Source organism: Balaenoptera acutorostrata, chromosome 13 (genome assembly GCF_949987535.1).
Source record: "Balaenoptera acutorostrata chromosome 13, mBalAcu1.1, whole genome shotgun sequence".
Classification (NCBI taxonomy): Eukaryota; Metazoa; Chordata; class Mammalia; order Artiodactyla; family Balaenopteridae; genus Balaenoptera; species Balaenoptera acutorostrata.
The window spans coordinates 54,039,538-54,061,749 of record NC_080076.1 but is presented as its reverse complement, the minus strand read 5'-3'; the positions used below and the strand labels follow the sequence as shown (position 1 = coordinate 54,061,749).

The 22,212-nt window shown below is 42.3% G+C and overlaps 1 protein-coding gene across 2 annotated transcripts in view; it reads left to right on the top strand.

Moving 5' to 3' along the window:
- The window catches only part of GATA6 (GATA binding protein 6), a 30,823-nt gene that overhangs the window by 6,000 nt on the left and 2,611 nt on the right, over window positions 1–22,212 (top strand). For both annotated transcript variants that reach the window (XM_057527413.1, XM_057527414.1), the window contains exons 3-6: window positions 1,134–1,300; window positions 5,424–5,549; window positions 6,689–6,776; window positions 6,869–6,972. In XM_057527413.1, the coding sequence (XP_057383396.1) occupies window positions 1,134–1,300; window positions 5,424–5,549; window positions 6,689–6,776; window positions 6,869–6,972 (485 nt within the window). The remainder of the gene's footprint in view (window positions 1–1,133; window positions 1,301–5,423; window positions 5,550–6,688; window positions 6,777–6,868; window positions 6,973–22,212) is intronic.

The window sequence follows — 22,212 nt, the reverse complement described above, 5'->3', positions numbered from 1 at the left end:
GCCAAATTGTAACATTTAAATTTTCTATAATATAAATAACTCTAGACTGGAGATATTTTAAAGTCTATTTAAAAAGTGCTTGATAAGAACCTATCTCATTTTAGATAATTATTCATATTTAACTGATTCAAGGGGAAGTAATAAATGTTAAAACCATTTACTCTAAAGGCTTCTTTAGAGTAAATTAGCAGGTTTAGGTTAATTGTGAACTCCGGAAAACTAACCAAGTAGCCAAATGACAAATATAATTTAAATAGATGACATAAGTTGAAATTTTAGCGCAGGAAAATAGGAAAAAATTTATTTAGCATTGGGACAGTCCGAGTAATTTTCTGAATTGGTAAAGCATCAACCATTTGTAGATGTTTTGTAGATTGAAGCAGTAAGACCCACTTTGAAATCATAATATTTTAGTATTTGGTCCTTGTGGCATGAAAATCAAGCTTAACATTTATCTCTGTGTTTATTAATCTCTTAGTGATATCCCCACCCCCTGAGGAGACCTGAGTCATTTCTAATTAATTGGCAAAAGTGCCCAAGAACAGTATTTCTAATTTCACTTGTCTATTTTTTTACTGAGGAAGAGGAAGAGTAGTAGATACAGCAAATACTTTCAAAAAGTTAACTTGAGATAGAAGTAAAGAAGACAGCCTCACTTTGTCCGGGGATATTTGTGGGTTAGGGCAGGGGTCAGTGATCACTGTTAATATTGCAAGGCTTGCTGGGGTTTGGCAAGTGGTATATTGTAATTATGATGGATTTCAGTTTTGAAAAGCTTGGGAACAGCCGGAAAGAAGGGGTCAGAGGACCCAAACCGACCTCCCCGCGGCTCAACTCTGAGGTCCTTGGAGACAGTAGGCAGATGATTCGGGCCGGGCTTCCAGCTCTGTCTCCGACTGCCCTGGGGTTTGCACTGGGCGCGCCCAGGGGTGCAGAAGTATTGGACAAAGTGTTGGTCAACAGGTCGATCGCGATGACATCAACAGCCGGCTCCCGGCCGGGCCGCCGAGCAGAAAGCACGGTGGGGAAGGCCGGCACTGGGGCTCGGGGTGCTGGGGTGTCGGGGAGGCCCGCGGAGACGGACGGACGGACGGGCGGGCGGGCGGGACCTCACCGGCTTCTCGTCCCCGCAGACCTGCTGGAGGACCTGCCTGAGAGCCGCGAGTGCGTGAACTGCGGCTCCATCCAGACGCCACTGTGGCGGCGGGACGGCACCGGCCACTACTTGTGCAACGCCTGCGGCCTCTACAGCAAGATGAACGGCCTCAGCCGGCCCCTCATCAAGCCGCAGAAGCGCGTGGTGAGTGCGAGCGCCGCCCTCCCCTGCGGCCCGGCCCCAAGCGGCGCTCTTCCCCTGGGGCCGGGGTCTCCCCGCCCGGCCCCGCCCGGCCGCACCTGTCCCCGCGGGGGCACCCGGGGCGGGCCGAGCGCCGGCCCGAGCGGTACGCCCGGTTCTCCGGTAGTTTGAGCGTCCACGAGCGCAGGTCCCGAAACCTGAGACCGGGGAACGGAGGCAGCCCTCCCCCCAAATTTACACAAGGAGAGTGACGTCCTTAAATGGAAAAAAAAAAAGAAGGTGTAGTGTGCTACCATCTTTTAAAAGTACCAAAACTCCCTATATTTACAAATTTCTAGATGTACTTGTAAATGCACTGAAATAGTTTTGGAAGGAGATAATAAGGAATGAGTAATGTTAGTAACCTCCAGGGAGAAAAACTGAGGCTACAGCCCCAGGTCAGGTGAAGGAAGGAGATTTTTTTTCACTGTTGACTCTTTGGTCTGGTTTGGAGTTTATTCTTGAAAAAAATCATGCTTCTTTGTAACATGCCCCCTCAAATGGATATGACAACAGCGAACCCACAGTCCCTTTCTCCCCACAGCCTCATCCTCTGGGACCTCTTTGACTCTGTCCCTTCTACCTCTGGGCCCCTTCCACCTCTTCTCGGAGCCAGACTAGTTTTAGCTCCAAATTCCATCCGTCTTTTGGACTGTCCTTGAGTCGGGTGAAAAATTTATTTACTCTAACCTTTGTTATTTTGAAATGTGGCTGTTCAGAGAACTACATAGAACTTGAGAAGAAAATGCAGTCTGCTTGTTTTTTGCAAGTAGAGGATTTTCACCATCCCGACACATTTCACTATGTTTTATTAAAGTGTGGGAATTCTGATTTTCTTCAGGGATTAATCTCTTATTGTCTTGTGTGTTGTTAAGAAGGAAAGGGTATTTACTGCTGTAGTGATTGGAGAAAATACATGAAAGCTTTCACAAGCCCCACCGTAAGGCTAACATTTGTTTAGCCAAGCACTCATACTCTAATACCTTTTAAAGTAAAATATTTTACAGTTAGATGCCAGACATCTTAAGTATCCAAGTAATTTATTTAATTGTTATACTCTAATTAGCAGGAACAAATGCTACACATGTTGTTTGTGTTAAATAGATTAGAGTGAAATTGCATCACAATGTAAGTCTGACACCTTAAAGAGAAGCAATTAGTTTTATGGTTGTTTTGTTTTTAATGCATTTAAAATAAAGTGGCCTAGGTTAATTTAATGAGTGTATGTGTCTTAAACTTGTTACAGTCTCCCACAGCTTAAACTTTTCTTCAAAGGGCATCCTTAACTTCAGTGCCTGACTCCCTGTGGTTTTCATTTTTCTTACTTGCATCATATTTAAAAAGAAAAAGTACTGCCGGAAAATATTCCAAGGAAGTTCCTTGTTTTCATGTATTAGCCAATGTATGAACAATGAAACTGATTATTATTTTTTTGGAAAGGCGCATTGAGCTGAGTCCAGAAGGTAACATTTTCTCAAGATTGAGCAAAAAAAACTGGCAGAATTTAGGTTCTAGTGGCATTTTAAATTTGATCTAGTAACATCCATATTTAGATGGCGGCATTAGTTTTGTGCACTTACCAGTAAAAATAACTGTTAACAGGAAAAAAACCCCAGTTTTTAACATCTCTGAATCTATTAGTTTTCCTTCTGTGTAGCAGGTGTCTTGGCAGTGACCAAGGTCAGCCAATGTGCTTTGTATTTTGTCATAAATGATACCAATTGAAGGGTGTGTCTATCAATTAGTTCTCCTTGTGGGCTTCTTATTTATTGTTTTGCTGGATCTAGTTAGTTCTCAGAATGTTGAACCCAAGTTTGTTTAGCTAGCAGTACAGAACCAATCACTGAATTTGAACTTGTAATACATTGCAAAATAAGAGATTTATGGTGTAACTTGAATTCCTTGTCAGTGATGAATATAGCTGAGATCACTTGTTACAGGAACTTTTATAACCCACTCACCTTCATTTCACATGTTTATGGGGACTGGCTTCACTTATGATCTGCAGTTGACAGTCATAAAGTTCTTTGTTATAATGGCAAATTCTGATAACAAGTTTGCCTCACATTGGCTCCAAATTCCACTGGAAACTGTCATAAATGACCTGTTTATAAAATGAAACTTCCTGTCCCTAGCTTACTGATTTCACATTTATGAAGAGAAAGGAGTGCTCTTCTGGGAAATTATTTTCTTTTAACCATAAAGAAAAAAAAAAAAAGCCCTGATATGTAAGATTTTATGTTTTCATTATTTTAACAAGCAATTTCCCAAACAGTTCTGTCAGCCAAACATATTCATTTCAACCAAAGGTCAAATTGATTCTTTCTTAGCACCGATTTCTTAAAAAGGTGCCAGTACTAAAAGGCTTCCCAGTGTCTCTTTGGTTTTACAACTTGTCTGTAAAGAGTATGCTACAGCAGTACAACAGGATGTGAGTTATAAAAGCAAAATTCAGTTTTAGCTTTTAAATTTGTCAATGAAGATTTTGGAACTCTCTGTCTTTTAATCTGAATATTCAGTGCATGCTCAGTCTGTGTTTTTGTTGTCCATTCTTTATAACTTCTTTTCTTAAATTAATCATCATGGCCAACTTCCCTAATTCTGTATCTTTCAACTTGCTTTGGTCCCTGGATTTTCCCCATAACTTTTTTATTTTTTAACTGAAATCACAGCAGGTTTTTAGTTGCCTATCTAGGTAATTTAAAAGCAAACTTAGATTTTTGTCATTCTAGGCAGGAACTTACACTAGCTTAAATAGCCCCTCTTTATAATTCACACATAATAATTTAGAGGAAATAAATTCCATATAAGGATGTTATGGGTATAAAGGGAACATAGAAATCAGAGTGACAGACTGTTGGCCTTTTCTGATAAATTTAACCCTTTGTATGAAAAAAAGTTGAGTACTATATTGACAGGCTAAATAAAATATAGCAGCATCACCATATATAAGACAATGCCAGCACTAACACAATGTTGTAAAATTTGCTAATCCTTTGTAAAATGGATAATACAAAAATTCACGCAATAGGCAGTCATGATGATAATTAATGAGATGTATTAAAATATATTTCTTGCCAAAATTTTTGTACATTTTCCAAAATCCACTTCTGTGAATATATATAGACCCTTCTGCAGTTTCTGGTTTATTCCTCTGCACAGATCTGAGAAATAGATTGATATCTCAGTTTTCAGGTGAAGCAGAGACTCCCCAAAGCCACTTAACATGTTGGCAGGCGGTTTGTGACTGCATTTCTTTCTTTTCTTTTTTTTAATAAATTTATTTATTTTATTTATTTATTTTTGGCTGCATTGGGTCTTTGTTGCTGCAGGCGGGCTTTCTCTAGTTTTGGTGAGCGGGGGTACTCTTCGTTGCGGGGCGCGGGCTTCTCATTGCGGCGGCTTCTCTTGTTGCAGAGCACGTTCTCTAGGCACGCGGGCTCAGTAGTTGTGGTTCACGGGCTCTAGAGCTCAGGCTTAGTAGTTGTGGAGCATGGGCTTAGTTGCTCCACGGCATGTGAGATCTTCCCGGACCAGGGATTGAACCCATGTCCCCTTCGCTGGCAGGCGGATTCTTAACCACCGTGCCACCAGGGAAGTCCCCTAGAACATCTTTTAAAAACAGAAAAAATCTAGAAGTTTCTCCTCAATGAACAATTTCCTCATTTGGGACCAGGTCTGCCAGAGCCTCTGACAAGACACACAGATAGAAAGCATTTCTTGTCCAGGAAGCTTGGTTTCCCTTGTGCGAGCAGAATTCCAGAGGAGAGGGCACAGAGAAACTCATTTCTTTACTCTTGTGTCTCAGCCCTCTGACAACAGTGAGTGCAGGCATTGGCCAGCATTGTGACTGCTTTAATCTATGCTAATGGGCTGGAGCAAATCAATCTTATGTATTGGATGGAGCACACTTTGGTCCAGGAAGGTCAACCTAATTACACGTCAAAGTTTTTTTCTCAAGGGACCTCTTATTTGTAATAACCAGGTACATGCTTGTTGATGGCAGGGACGTGATACATTGATGTATGTAGCATATGCATAAAAATCACTTATATGTGTACACTTACTTTCTTGTGCTGCTTTCTAGCCTTCCTCCCGCCGGCTTGGATTGTCCTGTGCCAACTGTCACACCACAACCACCACTTTGTGGCGCAGAAACGCCGAGGGTGAACCTGTGTGCAATGCTTGTGGACTCTACATGAAACTCCATGGGGTGAGCCACCTACTCTGCTCATGTGTATACACGTTCAGTGTCTTGTTTGTATATAGTTTCAGTTAAAAAAAATCAGCAAAGGAGAGGGCATAAAAGTGAAAAATCTGATTTTCTATATGTACCTCTGTGACTCGAGGGTCCTGTTAATTATAATAGAAACTTTTATCTTACTAGTAGGAAACAAAAAATACTGCCAATTAAACTGTCACACAAATCCATAGTAAGACATCCCAATTTCAGAAATACTAAAATGTGGGAAAGTGCGTTTTAGAATTGATAAGATGGTAGTAAGCTTTAAAAAAAAAGCTGTAAAGTCGAAGTATAGTTGATTTATAATGTTCTTGTTAGTTTCAGGTGTACAGCACAGTGATTCAGTGATACATATGTGTGTGTATAATATTATATACATATAATATATATGTATTCTTTTTCAGATTCTTTTCCCTCATAGGTTATTACAAAATATTGAGTATAGTTCCCTGTGCTATACAGTAGGTCCTTGTTGGTTATCTATTTTGTATATAGTAGTGTGTATATGTTAAAAAACTGTACACTTAAAGAGAAAAAAAAGCATGGAACCAACTAGAAATTCACACTAACTAGTTTATAGCTTAAAAAATGTGAATGCAATTAAATACATTTATACTATACAAAAGAGGAATAGCTATATTTGATAGCTATAGTTAGATTCTACATTTTAAGGATAGCACAAGATATATATGTCAATTTTAAAAAGAAAATTATCCTTGGTGCATGTAGGGAGAAGAATACATGATCTCTTTGAAATAAAAATATTTATTTTTATTGTATGTATTCAGTGTTTTTACACTGAATGTATTCAGTGTTTTTACTCTGTAATTCAAGTTGTTTAAAACAATAACCATTAAGTTGAAGGAGTAAGTTCTCCCTGGCAAATCACCCTCCCTGTTTTTTTTTCTGGAGGAATCTCTGCATTTGATGGGGAAAGTGTAGTCTTTGTGCAGTTCGAATCTACGAAGTGTGTGCAAAAATTGGATTGACATTTATGCCAAGTTCTTTTAAATGAGGGCTTTCAGTACTGAGGTTGTGTCTTTAGTTAGTTTGGTTTTTCTTCAATATAATATTTATTAAACTCATGGCCTATGTGAACAATTTTTTAGGTGCCTCGACCGCTTGCTATGAAAAAAGAGGGAATTCAAACGAGGAAACGAAAACCTAAGAACATAAATAAGTCAAAAGCTTGCTCTGGTAAATATAACAAAATACTATTTGACTGTCAAGTATTTGCCAAACTTAGCAGAGTATATGTATATTTATGACGTTAATTTTGACTGTTGCAGGTAATAGCAATAATTCTGTTCCCATGACTCCAACTTCCACCTCTTCTAACTCAGATGACTGCAGCAAAAATACTTCCCCTACGACACAACCGACAGCCTCAGGGGTAAGTGTTAAAACAGTATAGACTCCTTCTAGGCTAGTGGGTTGCTCTCCCGGTATATTATCTCAAATTTTATCTTATCTGGTAGTACAATAATCTAAACCAACAGTTCAGTTTTGTTAGCTGATACCTAAGAATAGTTTTTAGAGGAAATTACATTTAAATGTCAACAAAATGACAAACTTAAGTACTTTACAAACCTCTTAATTAAGATCTACATCATTTTTTTATGGTTAAATTAACCCAAGTAAAGGCAAGAAGTTTTGGTTTGAAGTGCTTTAAATTGTTTTATTTCCAGGTTTTTATCTGAGTTTATATATGTATGTATATGTATATACATTTCTAATGTATATACGTGTATTATGTATTTCTAATGTAGATCAGGAAAAGTACCAGCTCAGTGGTTTTATATATCCCAGTGCCCATGGCATTTAAATTGCTTTTGCTTATCTTATCAACTCCAGCCTTCTTTCTTCTCTTCCTTCTTTACATTAAAAAAAAAAAAATCATCCACCCAAAGCAAAGCTCATCACAATTAGTCATGTGATGTGCTGCTGTATTCGCTGATGTTCACCTAACAGTCCTCTGCTGGGCTGGGCAGCCTTGCCATCTTCTAATGCACCTTGATTGTACCCAGGCTTATTTCAGCCTGGTGATCAGCCTGTGAGCAGTTCGGTTTGTGCGTGATTCGCGTCTCTGAGGACAAGGGTGCCTGGGTCTTTGTGAAGATCACAGGCTTCGTTTCAGTAAAGCTGTAATTGAAACTCAGTTTTTCTCAAATGAAGAGCACTTTCCCACCCTAGCGTTTCCCAAATTTACCTGGAATGCCCTTTTAAAATGACCGGGCCGCACCCTGGTCCTCAGCGATCCAGGGCCCGACCTGTGCGGCAGCATTTCACAGCCCCGGGTGAGGATTACACTGAGACTGGTTTAGGACGAAACATTAGCATTAAAATTCCTACTTAGTAATTCTTTTCTACATTTAATTTTGCTTTATTTGGGGTACTTTGAAATACTACAGATTCCTGGGCTCCACCCTGGATTTTCTGAGTCAGCGTCTCTGGGGGTGGGGCTTGGAAATTTGTGTTTTTGAACAATCGCCACAGGTGAAATTGAAACTACTGCCCTCGAGGTGTCTTTGAACCAGGAACCACGGAGCTGGTATTTTTACTGGCTTAAACAAACAAAAATTAAACATTAAAAAAAAGTTGTTAACTGCTTAAAAGTATATTTGATATTTTTCTTTGACTCCTCCAATTCAAACTCTTTTGGACTCTTTTTCTTTAATGAACAAGAAGTTTGTTCAGAGTTTCCAAAGGGAAAAAGCCTTTTTGCTGTTTTTGTTTGTTGCAGACACACGTTCTTAAAGAACGTTTCTAGCCTTTATAAAGGTGAACTCTGGTGAATGACTTTTTTTACAGGAGGGTAAGATGTAACTTCAAGGGTCTAAAGTGGTAAATAGAAGTTGTGAGGAAATGAAAAGGTCAATATTATTTTAAAATATCCTTTATTGTGCCCTAAGTCCTCAGAAGCAATTACGCAGCTTAAATCAGGCGAAAGGATGTTCTGGTTTTCTGAAGCGTTGAGGGATCAGCTAGGGTTTCAGCCTCAGTATCTATCTCCTGGCTAAAAAGTGGATTGCTGCCAGCTCCAACTCACTTTTGTTGGCGCTACAGTCCAAGCTTAGTGTGGCAAAAGCTAAATTTGAATGATAAATGGCACAGAAATAGAGATATTTGCCCAGCAATGGGCTTTGGAACCTTAGTGGGCGGAGTCTGTTTTGCCCTTGTGGTTTTGTGATGTAAAATTTCAAAATTGGCTATTTGCAAGTCCAATCAATTTTGCCCTCCAGGGGAGGAACAGTGCAAAGGCAGTGACAGAGTCAGGCCCAGGCTTGTCTGGAAGAAGGACCTTGGGAGTCCAGCAGCTTGTCCCACGGCATCTTTGGTGTCCCTGCATCTGTCTCTCACTTGGGACCCAGCATGCCAGGGGCGGCTCGTCGGCCAGTGCCTTCGGATGAAAGGCTCCGTTTTCTACCGGAGGCCAGGAGGCAAAGCAATTTTAGTATTAAAAAATATATATTTTAAAAAGTACTTTAGAGATTGGGGGAGTTGGAGAGCAGTTCCTTACAAGGTCTTTTCGCTGCACGCTCCCCATCACTCCCGGCGCCCGGGCAGCCTCTGTGGGAACCAGCGGTGTGAGCTGCAGACCGGGGGGTGGGCAGTTCTCCGAGCCCAGGTGGCCTCAGAAATGCTTCCTGACAGCTTTTGCCGAAGCTGGTGGGGTGAGGTCAGGGCTTGGCGGGGGAGGGGAGGGTGGGGGGGAAGGATTGCCCATCATCCCCTCCTCCCTCCAGGGACCCGCCCTTCCTGGCCTGGGCTGGCACTGGGCTCGTGGGTTTTCCCCGGATGGCCAGCCCATCACGGAGTCTCCCAGCATCGGTGCCTTCCTGATGTGGGTGTTGACTGCCCGGCAAAAGCCAGTAGACTGGCTGCCTTGGGAAACTGTCCCCTCCAAGGATAATTGTAGCAGACTCAGTGGTTTCCCCAGGAGTGCCAGTGTGTGTCCGTTGGTCCCTGGACACTTTTCAGACCCTCCTGGGCCGGCTGGTTCTTCGTGCGCGTGGCTAGCGGCGGTGCCGTGAAGAGCCTGCTGGAGCCGTTATCTGTGAGCAACTGGCAGAAGTATTTGTGAAAGGCGTCTGTGTTGACAAAGACGTGACATTTTCCCATTTTGGTCCCAGTTTATCACGTTGGAGGGCAGCTGGCGTTGTGAATGACTGCTTTATAGGATTTTGTGAGCGCTGTAGGTGAGGGGGATGTTATTATATCCACACAGCAAGGTTGGGTCCTTCTTCGGCTTGGCGTTTAAAACCTCCAATGATGATGGGTCTGCCCCGTGGATCTCCAGCGGCCCCTGTGACTGACGGGGTGGAAATTAGTCATGCAGGGTTGTCCTCGTTTAATAGGGACAGCCAAGCTACAAAACAAAGGACAATCGTAGGCATACTCCCAGTGGAACAAGGAAACGGGCCACAAGCTCTACTTAGAGACGTAAATGGCAACACACCTGCTCCTCCACCTTTCCTTAATGACTGTGATTTAAAGCACAGAGACCGTTGCAGAGACCGTATGAGACTTGCTGTTTTAATTCCCCTCTGAGAAGTCAGCTGTAGGAGATCACCAGTGGGCATTCCTAGAGGACTTCTTTTAAGTTCTGACGGCCCTGCATGTGGGCATATTCAGTGGTGGTACTATTGTGACCTGGCACCTGAGCAAGCCTTGCTGGAGCTGAGTATTCTGGAGCACACGAAAATCATTTTTGCACTGCTCTGAAGCCTCATTTTGTTGACTTTGTGGCATGTCTTAGCTTTCTGTATGTGTTGCTCCTTTGTGTTTTAACTAGACCTCTGTCTCATTTCTTCTGATGGTCATCAGGTTGCTGACCCTGCTCCCTTATGACTCAGTTTCTCTGTTGCAGGCTGTGCAGGTGTGGTGTGTAAGTTCTGGAGGTGGAGGGAGGGCAGTTTGTCTCCTGTATGAGAACAGGAAGACCCGTTGCTGCTGCCGGGCAGCCTGGTATTAAAATAGCCCCTGTCTTGTTCCTTTGGAATTCTTTTTTAAAATTATTGCAATAAATGATTTATTTGCTTTCATTTATATAATATTTACTATTCATTAGACCTTATTATTTTTCATTTTTCTTTTCCTTATTTTCTCTGTATTTAAAATTTTTTTTTAATTATTTATTTTTGGGGGCCTTGCCATGTGGCATGTGGGATCTTCCCCGACCAGGGGTCGAACCCGTGACCCCCTGCGTTCGGAGCGAGGAGTCCTAACCACTCGACCACCAGGGAAGTCCTATCAGAATTTTATAATCAGTTTCTTGTATGGAATTCTTTGTGTTTGTTAAGAAATGTGTTGAACTTAATTTTTGATACAGTTGATTAATTTTGTGACTTTTGAACTTAAAGATAAATTTCCTCCCAATGTTTTGTTTTTTCATTCAGTCTGAAATCTTCTTTATCTGTAGATTTACTGAAAAATGTTTATTTAGTTGACCTAAACAGACATCAGATTTTCTTTGGCATTTATAGGCTCTGTGGATTGTAAGAATATTTAAATTTTTCATTGAATTCCATTTATTGACTGATGTTTTATGTTTGTTGTTATTAGGAGGCAAATATGGTAACATTCTATTTCAGCAGTTCCCAAATAAGATTTAATAAGTAGTCTCTATATATTCTATCCCTCTTAGGACTTGTAACTAAAAATTTATAAAACTGGGGAGGATACTTTACATATATACACACATATATAAAATGCGTATGTATATTGTATATATGTATGTAACATATAATATACAAAAACTTTATAATTCATCCCCCAATTTATAAAGTTATCTCTTAATTTTCTTTGGGACAGAAAGGATTAATTTGATAAAGTGAGCAATAAGACAATGGCTGAGGATGAAAAAATCACTGAACATATTTTGCCTGCCTAAAAGTAGTTCTGTAGATAATTATTTAACAAAAATTAAAGCCTACTTAAGTTTATATTAAAACTGCAAATATAATGTTGAAGTCATCATTAAACATATAATGTTGAAATAAATGGAGATGAACTCCATCTGACTAGCCCTTGCTTTATGGTCATTGTTCCATTTAAGAAGCATTGTGCTACGGGATGCCCTGTTTTCAGTGTAGTAAAACAAGGTCCTGGACATCAGATTGTTGGTAACGTGGTGGTCGTGGTGGGGACACGTGTGTGTAGACAGATCTTCCTGCTGGTCAGATTTGAAAGTGTTTTAAATGAGCAACAAAGTTGGGAGTCGAAAGTAGGGAGCCGTGAGTTCTGACCGCAGGGTTGGAAATGGCTTCTCAGAGGAGAGGAAGTTAGAATTAGTTGTGTAGGATTTTTTGCGGGGGAAAAATCGGGATAGCGGTTTCCAGGAAGAAGAAGAGCATGGTAACTATGATGCTTCAGGGACATAGTTTTAGGAATTCAGTGTGGCTGGAGTGTAGGGTATAAAAAGCCAAAGGCAGGAGCTGAGATGGATAAATTAGGTGGAAGGCAGATATTTAAAACTGTTTCAAGTCAATTTTAAGTCAGCCTTAAGTAGGGTCCACGCTATGTTCATTTCTAAATGATGGACTTTCTCTAACACCCACTGTGGTGTTTCTGTCCAAAAATGTGTTGTTATACTCCAACAACGAAAACATCCTTAACTGGGCACATTTTGATAATTGATGTAAACAAATGCTAGCATGCCTGTTTGTACATTTTACAAGCAGGGTTTCCTTTCACAATTAATAAGGAAAACTACCTCCTTGGAGCTGGTGATGTGTCCTGACCTGAGGGACTCCTTGGGGCAAGATGGTTTCAGGGTGGCTGCCAGGTGACCCTTCCAAATGGAGATGTGTTAAGGATGGTGTGTCTAAGTGTAATTCGTTTCCTCACTTTGTGGTTTGTTGTTGGTGACAGACAGCTTCCACAGAGAGAGAGGCAGGCATCCTTAGACGGAGACAAGGACCACATCTCAGATTCCTCTGCTGGCTGGTTCTCTGCCTTTGGGTGGGCCTTGCCCATGTTTGGTCAGTTTCTCAGTGTTGAATAGGTATCTTCATTCCTGCCTCATTTATCCTTCTGGGATGCTCTGTGCCTAGCGGGACCCATTTCCCTACTGCAGTCAGGCCTAGGTAATAGCTTTATTCAATGACCTTGTCAGAAGTAATACCTCTGAGCTGCATGGTGCTAAATCTCATGCTAGAAGTGGTTTGAAAGAGTTAAGTGCTTAAGTGCTCCCGAAGCTGAGGGGCAGTGATTTAGGGACTGACATTTGTTGGGATATCTGGATGTCTTTATAAGGCCTTCTGAAGAAAGGTTAGGTACTTGGCAGGTTAATATTTTATATTCTTTGTATAGATTTTATTTTATATGTTAATATTTGCATCCTGTGATGAAAATTGGAAAACATTGCTTGAGTCACATAGCTTATTTCTTTATTAGCAAGTTTATATTGCACTGTCTTTTTCTTTGAGTAGCTGAATCACTTTGGATTTACTTGACACTATGATTGGTCACAAAATAATAACTTCTATTATTATTAACTATTTCTGTAGTAGTTAAATACTTGAAAGGAACATTCATGAAGGACCTACATACAGTATGAGTTGCTTTCACGCAGGGGAACTTGAGTGTGAAGAAGAGAAGATTCAAGAGGCTGCTGGAGTGGAGACCAAAGTTCCTGCTTAACTCTTTTTTTTTTTTTTTTAAATACATTTATTTCTTTACTTATTTATTTATTTTTGGCTGTATTGGGTCTTCGTTGCTGAATGCGGGTTTTCTCTAGTTGCGGCGAGCGGGGGCTACTCTTCGTTGCGGTGCGCGGGCTTCTCTTGTTGTGGAGCACGGGCTCTAGGTGCACGGGCTTCAGTAGTTGGGGCACGTGGGCTCAGTAGTTGTGGCTCACGGGCTCTAGAGCGCAGGCTCAGTAGTTGTGGCGCACGGGCCCAGTTGCTCCGTGGCATGTGGGATCTTCCCGGACCAGGGCTCGAACCTGTGTCCCCTGCATTGGAAGGTGGATTCCTAACCACTGCGCCACCAGGGAAGTGCCCCTGCTTAACTCTTACCTTGAATGTTCCACGCTCGCCTTTAGGGTACTTGAGAGCCAGGCCTTAGTGGATTAATTACCGTATGGTTGCTTTGGGGGAGTTTCCTCTCTTTCTCGTACTTTCTCATAAGATTGTGGATGTAGGAAGGCAGGAAACTAGCTTCTGTCAAGTACCTTTTAAGTGCCAGATGTTTTATGTACCCTTTCTCTTTTATTCCCAATTATCACTGTACAAATGAAGTGTTTTTATTTACATTTTCCATTTGGGGGAGTGAGACCCAGTAATAGGCCCAAGGTTATCAGATTAAGAGGCAGGGCTTGGGTTTGGACGCAGGTCTGGCAGAGGCAGAGTCAGTGTTTTTACTCCTATGGCATACTGGATTAATATGCGATAGTATATGTGCTGCTGAAGCTTTTAGAGAGAAGAAATAACATGTTCTTAAAGAAATCTGACTAATTTTGGTTAGTAACTTCAGCATCAAGTACAGCTAGGAAAATAGCACCAGAGAAGTGATTTTCTCATGACCAAATACACAAGGCACATTGTATAAATTTTCTTGTTAAACATTATACTTATCAATAAAATGTATTATAATTCTAAGGCTTTGTTAGTTGGGTGATAGAAAAAAATAATAAGTAGTAAAATTTACTGTTGTTGATGTGCATGTGATGGTAAAAAGTCTCCCTTAAAATATGAAATACTTTAAGATCGTGGTATTAAAATCCTTCTGATGGTGTGATTTAAACCCATACACAGTGAGTGCCAAGTTAGTTGGAACTTTTAGAATGTCCAAATTGCCTTCAATTTAATTTTTACAAAATCATTAAAAAAGCATTTCTTAAGAGGCAAGTGTCCATTTTCCCCCCAGAGTTTATAGTCCAAGATACTTTTTTCTAAATGAATAAAAAGAGTTAAAAAGGCATTAATCTCCCACGAGGGTCGGCGAGAGAGTTGCACTTAGGTATTATTATTGCCTCATTTATAAACCAGGATCCGGAGTGACTCCGTAAGGTCATAAGACAAGCCCGCGTTGCAGCCGGGGCTGGAGCCGATGTCTCCCACCTCTCCCAGGGAGTTGGCAGTCATCACAGTTATTAATATCCCACTCGCCACTTGCTGCTAGCCATGAACATAAATATTTTGTTGGCATTTTATCTTCACGCTCCTTACGTGCCAGGCTCCCTTTCTTTTCTTCTTTCACAGACCCTTCTAATAACTCACTCACGTTCCTGTCTGACCACATTGGCCTTCGCCGTGAAAGTCACACGTCACCCTGGCAGGGAATGTGAAAGCATGTGGAGTTTGCATACTTTCACTTTGATCTGAAGGCCTTTTCTAGACTTCCCTCTTTTTTTTTTCTTGTGTGCGTGTGCGTGTGCGCGTGCGTGTGTCATGGGGAGGATGGTGATTAGAAATACATTTACTACATTAATATGACAATGTCCCTGTATGTATATTAGGAAACAGTAAAACTGTATTGCTCTTTAAATAGTTTATAACATATATGTCCACCCAGTTTATCACAGGACTGTGGTTTGTTTAATAACTGACTCATTATCACAATCTGAAAGGCAGAATACTAGGTAAAGAATAAGTGTGGGCTGCCTTTTCATATGGCCTCAAGTGAGAAGACTTCATCTCAGAACACAACTTTTCTTTGCGGATTACAGATGCTTTGCAGTTTTTTTTTTCCCCCTGCCTCTATAAGAATATACAAAAATTGTCACAAAACATGAAATAATGTTACGGAAAACACGGCCAAATTTAAGAAATCTGGCTTAGGATACTCTGAAATGTTATTGTTAAATGAATCTTCGAAGAAAATGAATTCCTTTACTGGAACAAAAAGTAATTTATTATGCGTTTCGTGGGTGTCTGCCAAAAGAGTTACTAGCAATATGAAGATCTAATGGATATGAATTAAATACAATCTGTTAACTCTGTTTAGACCTATTTGTTAATTTTCTCTGAAACTTTAATAATTAAAAAAAGCATCTCCAAAGATAAGTGTTGACATATGGGATCATTCATGATTCAGCTCCCTATCATATCAGGGCCAGTACTCAAAAGAGTTTGTGAGCCAGAGCAAAAAGAAATTATTTTATTGACCTCAGATTTTAAGAAAGCTTTGAACAAATAACAGGTATTGATTTCAATGTCATGTTGGAGTCTTCTGAGTGAACAATTCCAAGTCATTATCTGATGATATTTAAATGATAATTTACTTGGTGTACTGCCCCTTTTGGTAGTTGTTAGCGTGGCATGGTTTCACCAGAGCTGGTGCACACGCTCCAGAATCATATTTTTATCCTATTAAACACGAAATACTTTTAATTTAAAGCTCTCATTATGTTTAGTCCCTTGATTCATGGTGAAGCCTGAATACGGTCTGAAGTTTATCCTGGGGGTTCACGGATTAGCAGCTGGAAGGAAGCAGTCAGGCAACCAAGCGCTAGCTCCAGCTCTGTGTGTGACTATAGCAAACTGCCAAGGTTTTCCTCCTTCTACTAAAGGGGAAGAGTAATTCCTACCATCTGGTCCTTAGGAGTGTAGTGTAGCATAAGTGGGAGATGCCTGCAGACCACTTTGAAGCTCAAGAAGAATAGCACTATTTAAATATGACCTTGGAAGTTAATAGCGATGTGCTTTATTTGCATGGCATTTTTTTCATCCCAAGACATTAGACATAAATGTCATTCCCTTTCTTAATGGGGGGGAATTTAGAGATGTAAAGCTATTGTGTTAACAAAGTAACCATGTTTAAATACTTGTATTTCCCTGGGAGCAACAATTTTTCACTCGTTATGATTCTTAGCACTTTCATAATGCCTTCTTGTAAATGCTGCTTGGTTCTTGGACCGTGGTCTGCTTTGTCTAGTAGATATGGCCAGAGGAAGATGCTCATCTAAGCTCCTAAAAAGCCAGTCTTTAATAAGATCATAATCCACCAGGTTTTAAATCTTACCTCTGGATCTTTTACCACTGAATTTGACTAGAATAAAGCCATCCATTTTGATTCATTTCCGAAGATAAACTTTTTCTTTAGTAGGCCAATGACTTCAAGTTGTGGGACAAACCCTTCTTCTTGCAATTTATATTTGTACGTCAGTGTTTTACTGATAATCCCAGAGTACTTATAAACTTGGGGCCATGCCTTTGTTTATCACAACATGCTTGCTGTGTGTATGTACGGATGCATAAAACAGTTTGCTTCTTTGTCCAGAGTAGAGTGTGTGTAGAATAATTCTTTCCCTCCTTGAAGAGAACAGCATCCTGGCTATGGATATAACCCTGCCAGCTCAGGCCCAGAAGGGGCATGAGGGGTCAAGGGGACAGCCAGTGAGCTCTCCTCAGTAAGGAATTTGTTTGCTAAATTACAAAAAAATAAACTATTCTGCTAAACACTGAGTTGGGTCATCTGCTGAGGTGACCGTGACTCTCTTTTCTTGAGCTTTATTGAGCCGTTGCGGGAGACTTAGAGGGTTTTGTTGTGATTGATGGTTTTCACGTGTCCTGGTGGAGACAGAACCCGTGTGTGTTTGTGTATCTTCCTAGTGTTACCTCCTCAACTGTTGGGTCACTTTTGTGTCTGGTCCTGTTCCCTCCATCCAAACTGAAATGACCTTGGTTTTTAGAGTGGAAGTGAAGGTTTATCTGAAAGTATTTCTCCTTTGTTAGGAACTTAGACTTAGTTTTTTTTGTTTTTTTTTTTTAATTTATTTATTTATTAATTTATTTATGGCTGTGTTGGGTCTTCGTTTCTGTGCGAGGGCTTTCTCTAGTTGCGGCAAGCGGGGGCCACTCTTCATCGCGGTGCGCGGGCCTCTCACTGTCGCGGCCTCTCTTGTTGTGGAGCACAGGCTCCAGACGCGCAGGCTCAGTAATTGTGGCTCACGGGCCCAGTTGCTCCAGGGCATGTGGGATCCTCTCAGACCAGGGCTCGAACCCGCGCCCCCTGCATTGGCAGGCAGATTCTCAACCACTGCGCCACCAGGGAAGCCCTAGACTTAGTTTTTAATTTTTCTTTTGAGGAAGGATGCTATCAAACACCACAGAGTCTAACCTAGAGGTGAGAGAAGAGAGCTTTGGCAGTGAGGGGCGGGTGGCTTCCCCTCACACAAGGAAAAGCTGTAACCACAACTTGCTTAGATGTGTAGGAAGGACAGACCAGAGGCCATGGAAGCTGACAGCCCGAATCCAAACTGAGGAGGCAGTGTGATCATCTTCAAAATCCTGTGCTCTGGGAATGATCACTCACCCCCCAGCCTGCCGGGGGTGCCGAGGTTTGTTTCTCCAGATTGTGAGGCGGCATTAGGAGAGATTATAGCATGGCAGGCAGACAGAGCACACCCCAGCCGACTCCTTTTTGGTTTTCTTCCTCAGAACTGAAATTCATGTTTATAATTCACAAGCCAGAGAGCCTGTGTAATTCTTCTGGAAAGGCTGTGTCCTTTAAGGGTTCCCTTTGCTCTGACGTGTCTCCTTTCCAGAGCTGCTTCGTGGGTATCGTGGGAGGCTGTCTCTGGGCCTGCCTGTAATGGGACGTGACAAGTAAAGGAAAAGAAAGAACTGACATGGTTGGTGAGCCCCGTGTGAGCCAGACACGGCTGGGCATCGGCTAGATGAGCTCATCAAGTCAGAAATCCTTGACTTCTAGATACGTGTCCGAAAATGAGCGGAAGGCTTATTTTCACAGCAGAACAATCTGGGTGATCCAAAGATCACTGTGCTGCCTCACGGGCCAGTGGAGATTTTCCACGTCCAGGTCTGCAGCCGCGACTTGTCCCTGAAGTCATTTATTCCTTTAGGAGGGGGGCGTCCGGCCAGTTGCTGTGGGTCCCCCACCTGACCCGGCCTGCTTGCGGTGCTAAGCCCGGCCTGGGTCGGTGCTGATAACACATTCTTTCAACAGGAAGTACCTCCATTTTCAGTCGTCAGTGGGAGGGTGGAGGCCGATAAGCTGGGAGTGATAACACAGAACAGATTTCTGCCCCACCCTCGTCTTGCACTTTGATCAGAGAAAGAGCCAGGACCTCGCCTGTCGGAGCTGCCTCCCAAAGAAGGAAGGATGGCTCGGCTGTGGGCGTTGGGCGCACTCTCCTCTACTGTTGTTCAGGAACTTTCGGGGGATTAGGCTGGTTTAGGTCAGTGCCGTGCCTGCTTTGGCTGTGTTGAGATGTCTGCGATCTGATCCTTTCAGGGATTTAAGTAGACGTGGGAAAACCTTAACCAATTGGCATTTATATTGGGGTGTGTGTGTGTGTGTGTGTGTGTGTGTGTGTGTGTGTGTACTGGGTCCAGGGTCCTAATTAGTTATCTCTGATTTTTTTTCCCCAGATTGAACTGATTCTTGAGAGGTAGCTCTTGAATATCCCCAATGAAGGGAAGGCACTTAAGATGACAATGTGACAAGCCAGGTTTTCTTAAGGAGAGTTGTGCTAATTCTAGTCTTCTTCTGCTGTTAGAATGCCAGTTTCAAGAGCTCAGGTTATACTGATGCACCCATCTGTGTACTGTGTTTGGTGTTTTCACGTACCTGGAACTGTGTTTCACACGTGCATGGCTGGCTGGGTTCCAGCCTATGCCAGGTGGCTCAGAGGTGACCTCAGGGGTGCATGGGGGCCCATCTGATCCTCCCTCCACTCTGATTCCCCCCTGTTTTTCATGCTGCTTTATGACTGTCCAGGCTGGCTCATTTCTCAAGTATTGGTGCCTCATGTTTCTGTTCCTCTCCCCCAGAGTTAGATTGCAGTAAGCCACTCAATTAAAATATTCAAAAGGAAGGTATAGATGGCTGACTGGTTGGGCCCTCTCAGGTGGTCCCCAGTCTCCCACCCTACCACTGGGTTCTCTTGAAATACTTTTGCATGCACATGGGTAAGTTGTAATTATGACCTAGTTAGAATTTCTATCCTGCTGTTTTTCACTTAACATTGCATTACAGGATTTTTTCCATTTTGTTACATGATCTTATTTTTAATAATTGCATAATAGTTCATTAAGCAGATATCCCTTCGTTCCCAAACCATCCTCATATTATGAGACATTATATTATTTCCATGGTTTCCACTATTATAAGTAACCCTGCAATGGATGTCTTCCTGTGGGGAGCCTTTCCGTCCCTTTGAATTTTTCCCTTGTAATCCATTTCCAGAAGTGAAATTACAGAGCTAAGCAGGGTATAAAGTTCTTGATGGCTTTGCTAACTACCTTCTAAGGCGTGCGCCAGAGTATAACCCCGCCAGCCAGGGATGAGGGGGCTGGCGTTATCCATCCCATCTGATCTCATCATGATGATCTCATTAGGCATTGTGACATGAAATTTCAAGTTATTTTTTACTGAGGTATGACTGACATAGAAAAAAACACTGTGCATTGCAGCATTCCGTGTTTAAATAGTATATCCCCACTTAAAAATAAGGTTCTCAAACCTTGGGCACAAGTACTTGTTTTATTTTTTTCTGACAAACTCGGATGTTGCTTTTGATTTCAAACGAGCTGATATTTTTTTCAGGAGCTCATCACTCATGTAATTTGGGGTTTGCCTGCCATACAGCTTAACATTTTTGTCTGAACAAAGAAGACAATAGGTATTTCAACAGTAGCTTTTGAGACTGTTGTTCAGGTGTAAGACTAATAATATTCAGGGTGTTAAGGTTTCTTTAATGCGGCTTATTTGAAAAAGGGCCGATGAGCCTTTTTTTTTTTAATTTTTATTTATGGCTGTGTTGGGTCTTCGTTTCTGTGCGAGGGCTTTCTCTAGTTGCGGCAAGTGGGGGCCACTCTTCATCGCGGTGCGTGGGCCTCTCATTATCCTGGCCTCTCTTGTTGCGGAGCACGGGCTCCAGACGCGCAGGCTCAGTAATTGTGGCTCACGGGCCTAGTTGCTCCGCGGCATGTGGGATCTTCCCAGACCAGGGCTCGAACCCGTGTCCCCTGCATTGGCAGGCAGATTCTCAACCACTGCGCCACCAGGGAAGCCCCCCGATGAGCCTTTGAAGGGCTGCAGGAGCACCTTGCTTTCTCTCTGTGCAGAGCTGTCAATGATGATTAGAATAAGGTCACTGTTGAGGTGGTTTTCACTTAGCTCTGGCTGAGTTCGTAGGGCTGCTCCCGCCCAGTGATGGCGGCACCTTGCCTGGTGAAGGATGACATTGGGGAGATTCAGTTAGGTCCACGCTCCTTCACTACAATAACAAAATTCTCATAGTATCAATAGCATACACGTATGTAGTCTTGCCTATTGTCAGACACTTTCACGAGGGCTTTACGTACACTAATTTAATTCTTTTGCAGCAACCTTCTGACATATGTGCCTCTTTATTTCCATTTTCTAGGTGAGGAAACTGAGGCACAGAAAGTTCTAGGTCAGACCCTCTAGTTTCTCTCTCCCACAGAATCTTTTCTGACTCATTGCTTAATATCCTTCCCTTTCAGCTGTCTTGTCTTGTGAACAGACCTCTCCACATCCTGCATGCTTCCAGTTTTGAACACCCTTTCCTCACCCACAACAATAGCTTCCCTTCATGGAACATTTAACATGGCAAGGCATTCTGACGCGCCTGCACACATTAGCTCACTTAATCATCACAAACATACTTGAGGTAGGGCCAGTTTCCCGAGGAGGGAGCTCAGGAGGTGGGTGGCTGAACCAGGGTAGGATCTGAAAGTCCAAGCTGGTCCCACCGTGCAGGCTGCCTGCGGCTGTCCCCAGGCATCCTTTCCCCTCTGCGATTCCTTCTCTGACCTCTTGTTCCACCTCCCTGTCTCAGACACTCATAAACTCACGATAACTGTTGAGTGGTCTTACTTTCGAGTGCGTGCGTGTCCTAGTTCCCCACACAACCTGGGAATGACTGTCTCTCGTCCCCAGGGCCGAGGTGCCCTGCTCATGTTTCTTGTTGTGACTTGTGGTGACGGCGGACCCCTCTGCTGTCTCAGCATTTCTGGCCACTTGGGGTGGGCTGCTTCCTGGGCCAGTCCAGGCACCCCCTCCATTTCAGAAAATAGCACTTGCTGTGGTGAAGTCAGATTTAGTCAGATAAATGCAAATGTCCCTTTTTGGGGAATAGGTAGATAATAACCAAGCTGGGTATGACATTCGTCATTTATAAGGGAGCTCACTCTTTCTACTAGTTGTATGATAGCTCTTTTCTAAAATGAAGACTCTTTTTGTAATTGAATATCATCCTTTTGGGTATTTCTTTGGGGGTTAAATCTGGATCTATGTTGAGTCTGCTTATAGCCGAGGTTCTGAGCTAAAAGTAATCACCGTATTTGTACGTGTAACTAAATCCATAGCTTTAGTTCGTTTGACAGGATTATTTCATCTATTTCACAAGAATCTATTTTAAATTGTAGACATCTCAGTGAGTTTGTGAAATTTGCCTTTTTAGGCACCCAAAGCCCTTGTTTACATCTTTAAGTCTGTATTATTTAAAAAGAAGTTTGGGGGCAGGGGTAGGGACTATTGTTGCTGGATTTGCACAGACCTCCGTTTTTGCCAGGAAAGGGAAGGATTCGTTACCTGGGGAGGGGCCACACTTGGTCTGTCCAGCTGGGAGGGAATTGCGATGGGCGGACAGGGAGTTCCGTGGTCAGACCTCCCGAAATCCTACCTCTCGGTCCCA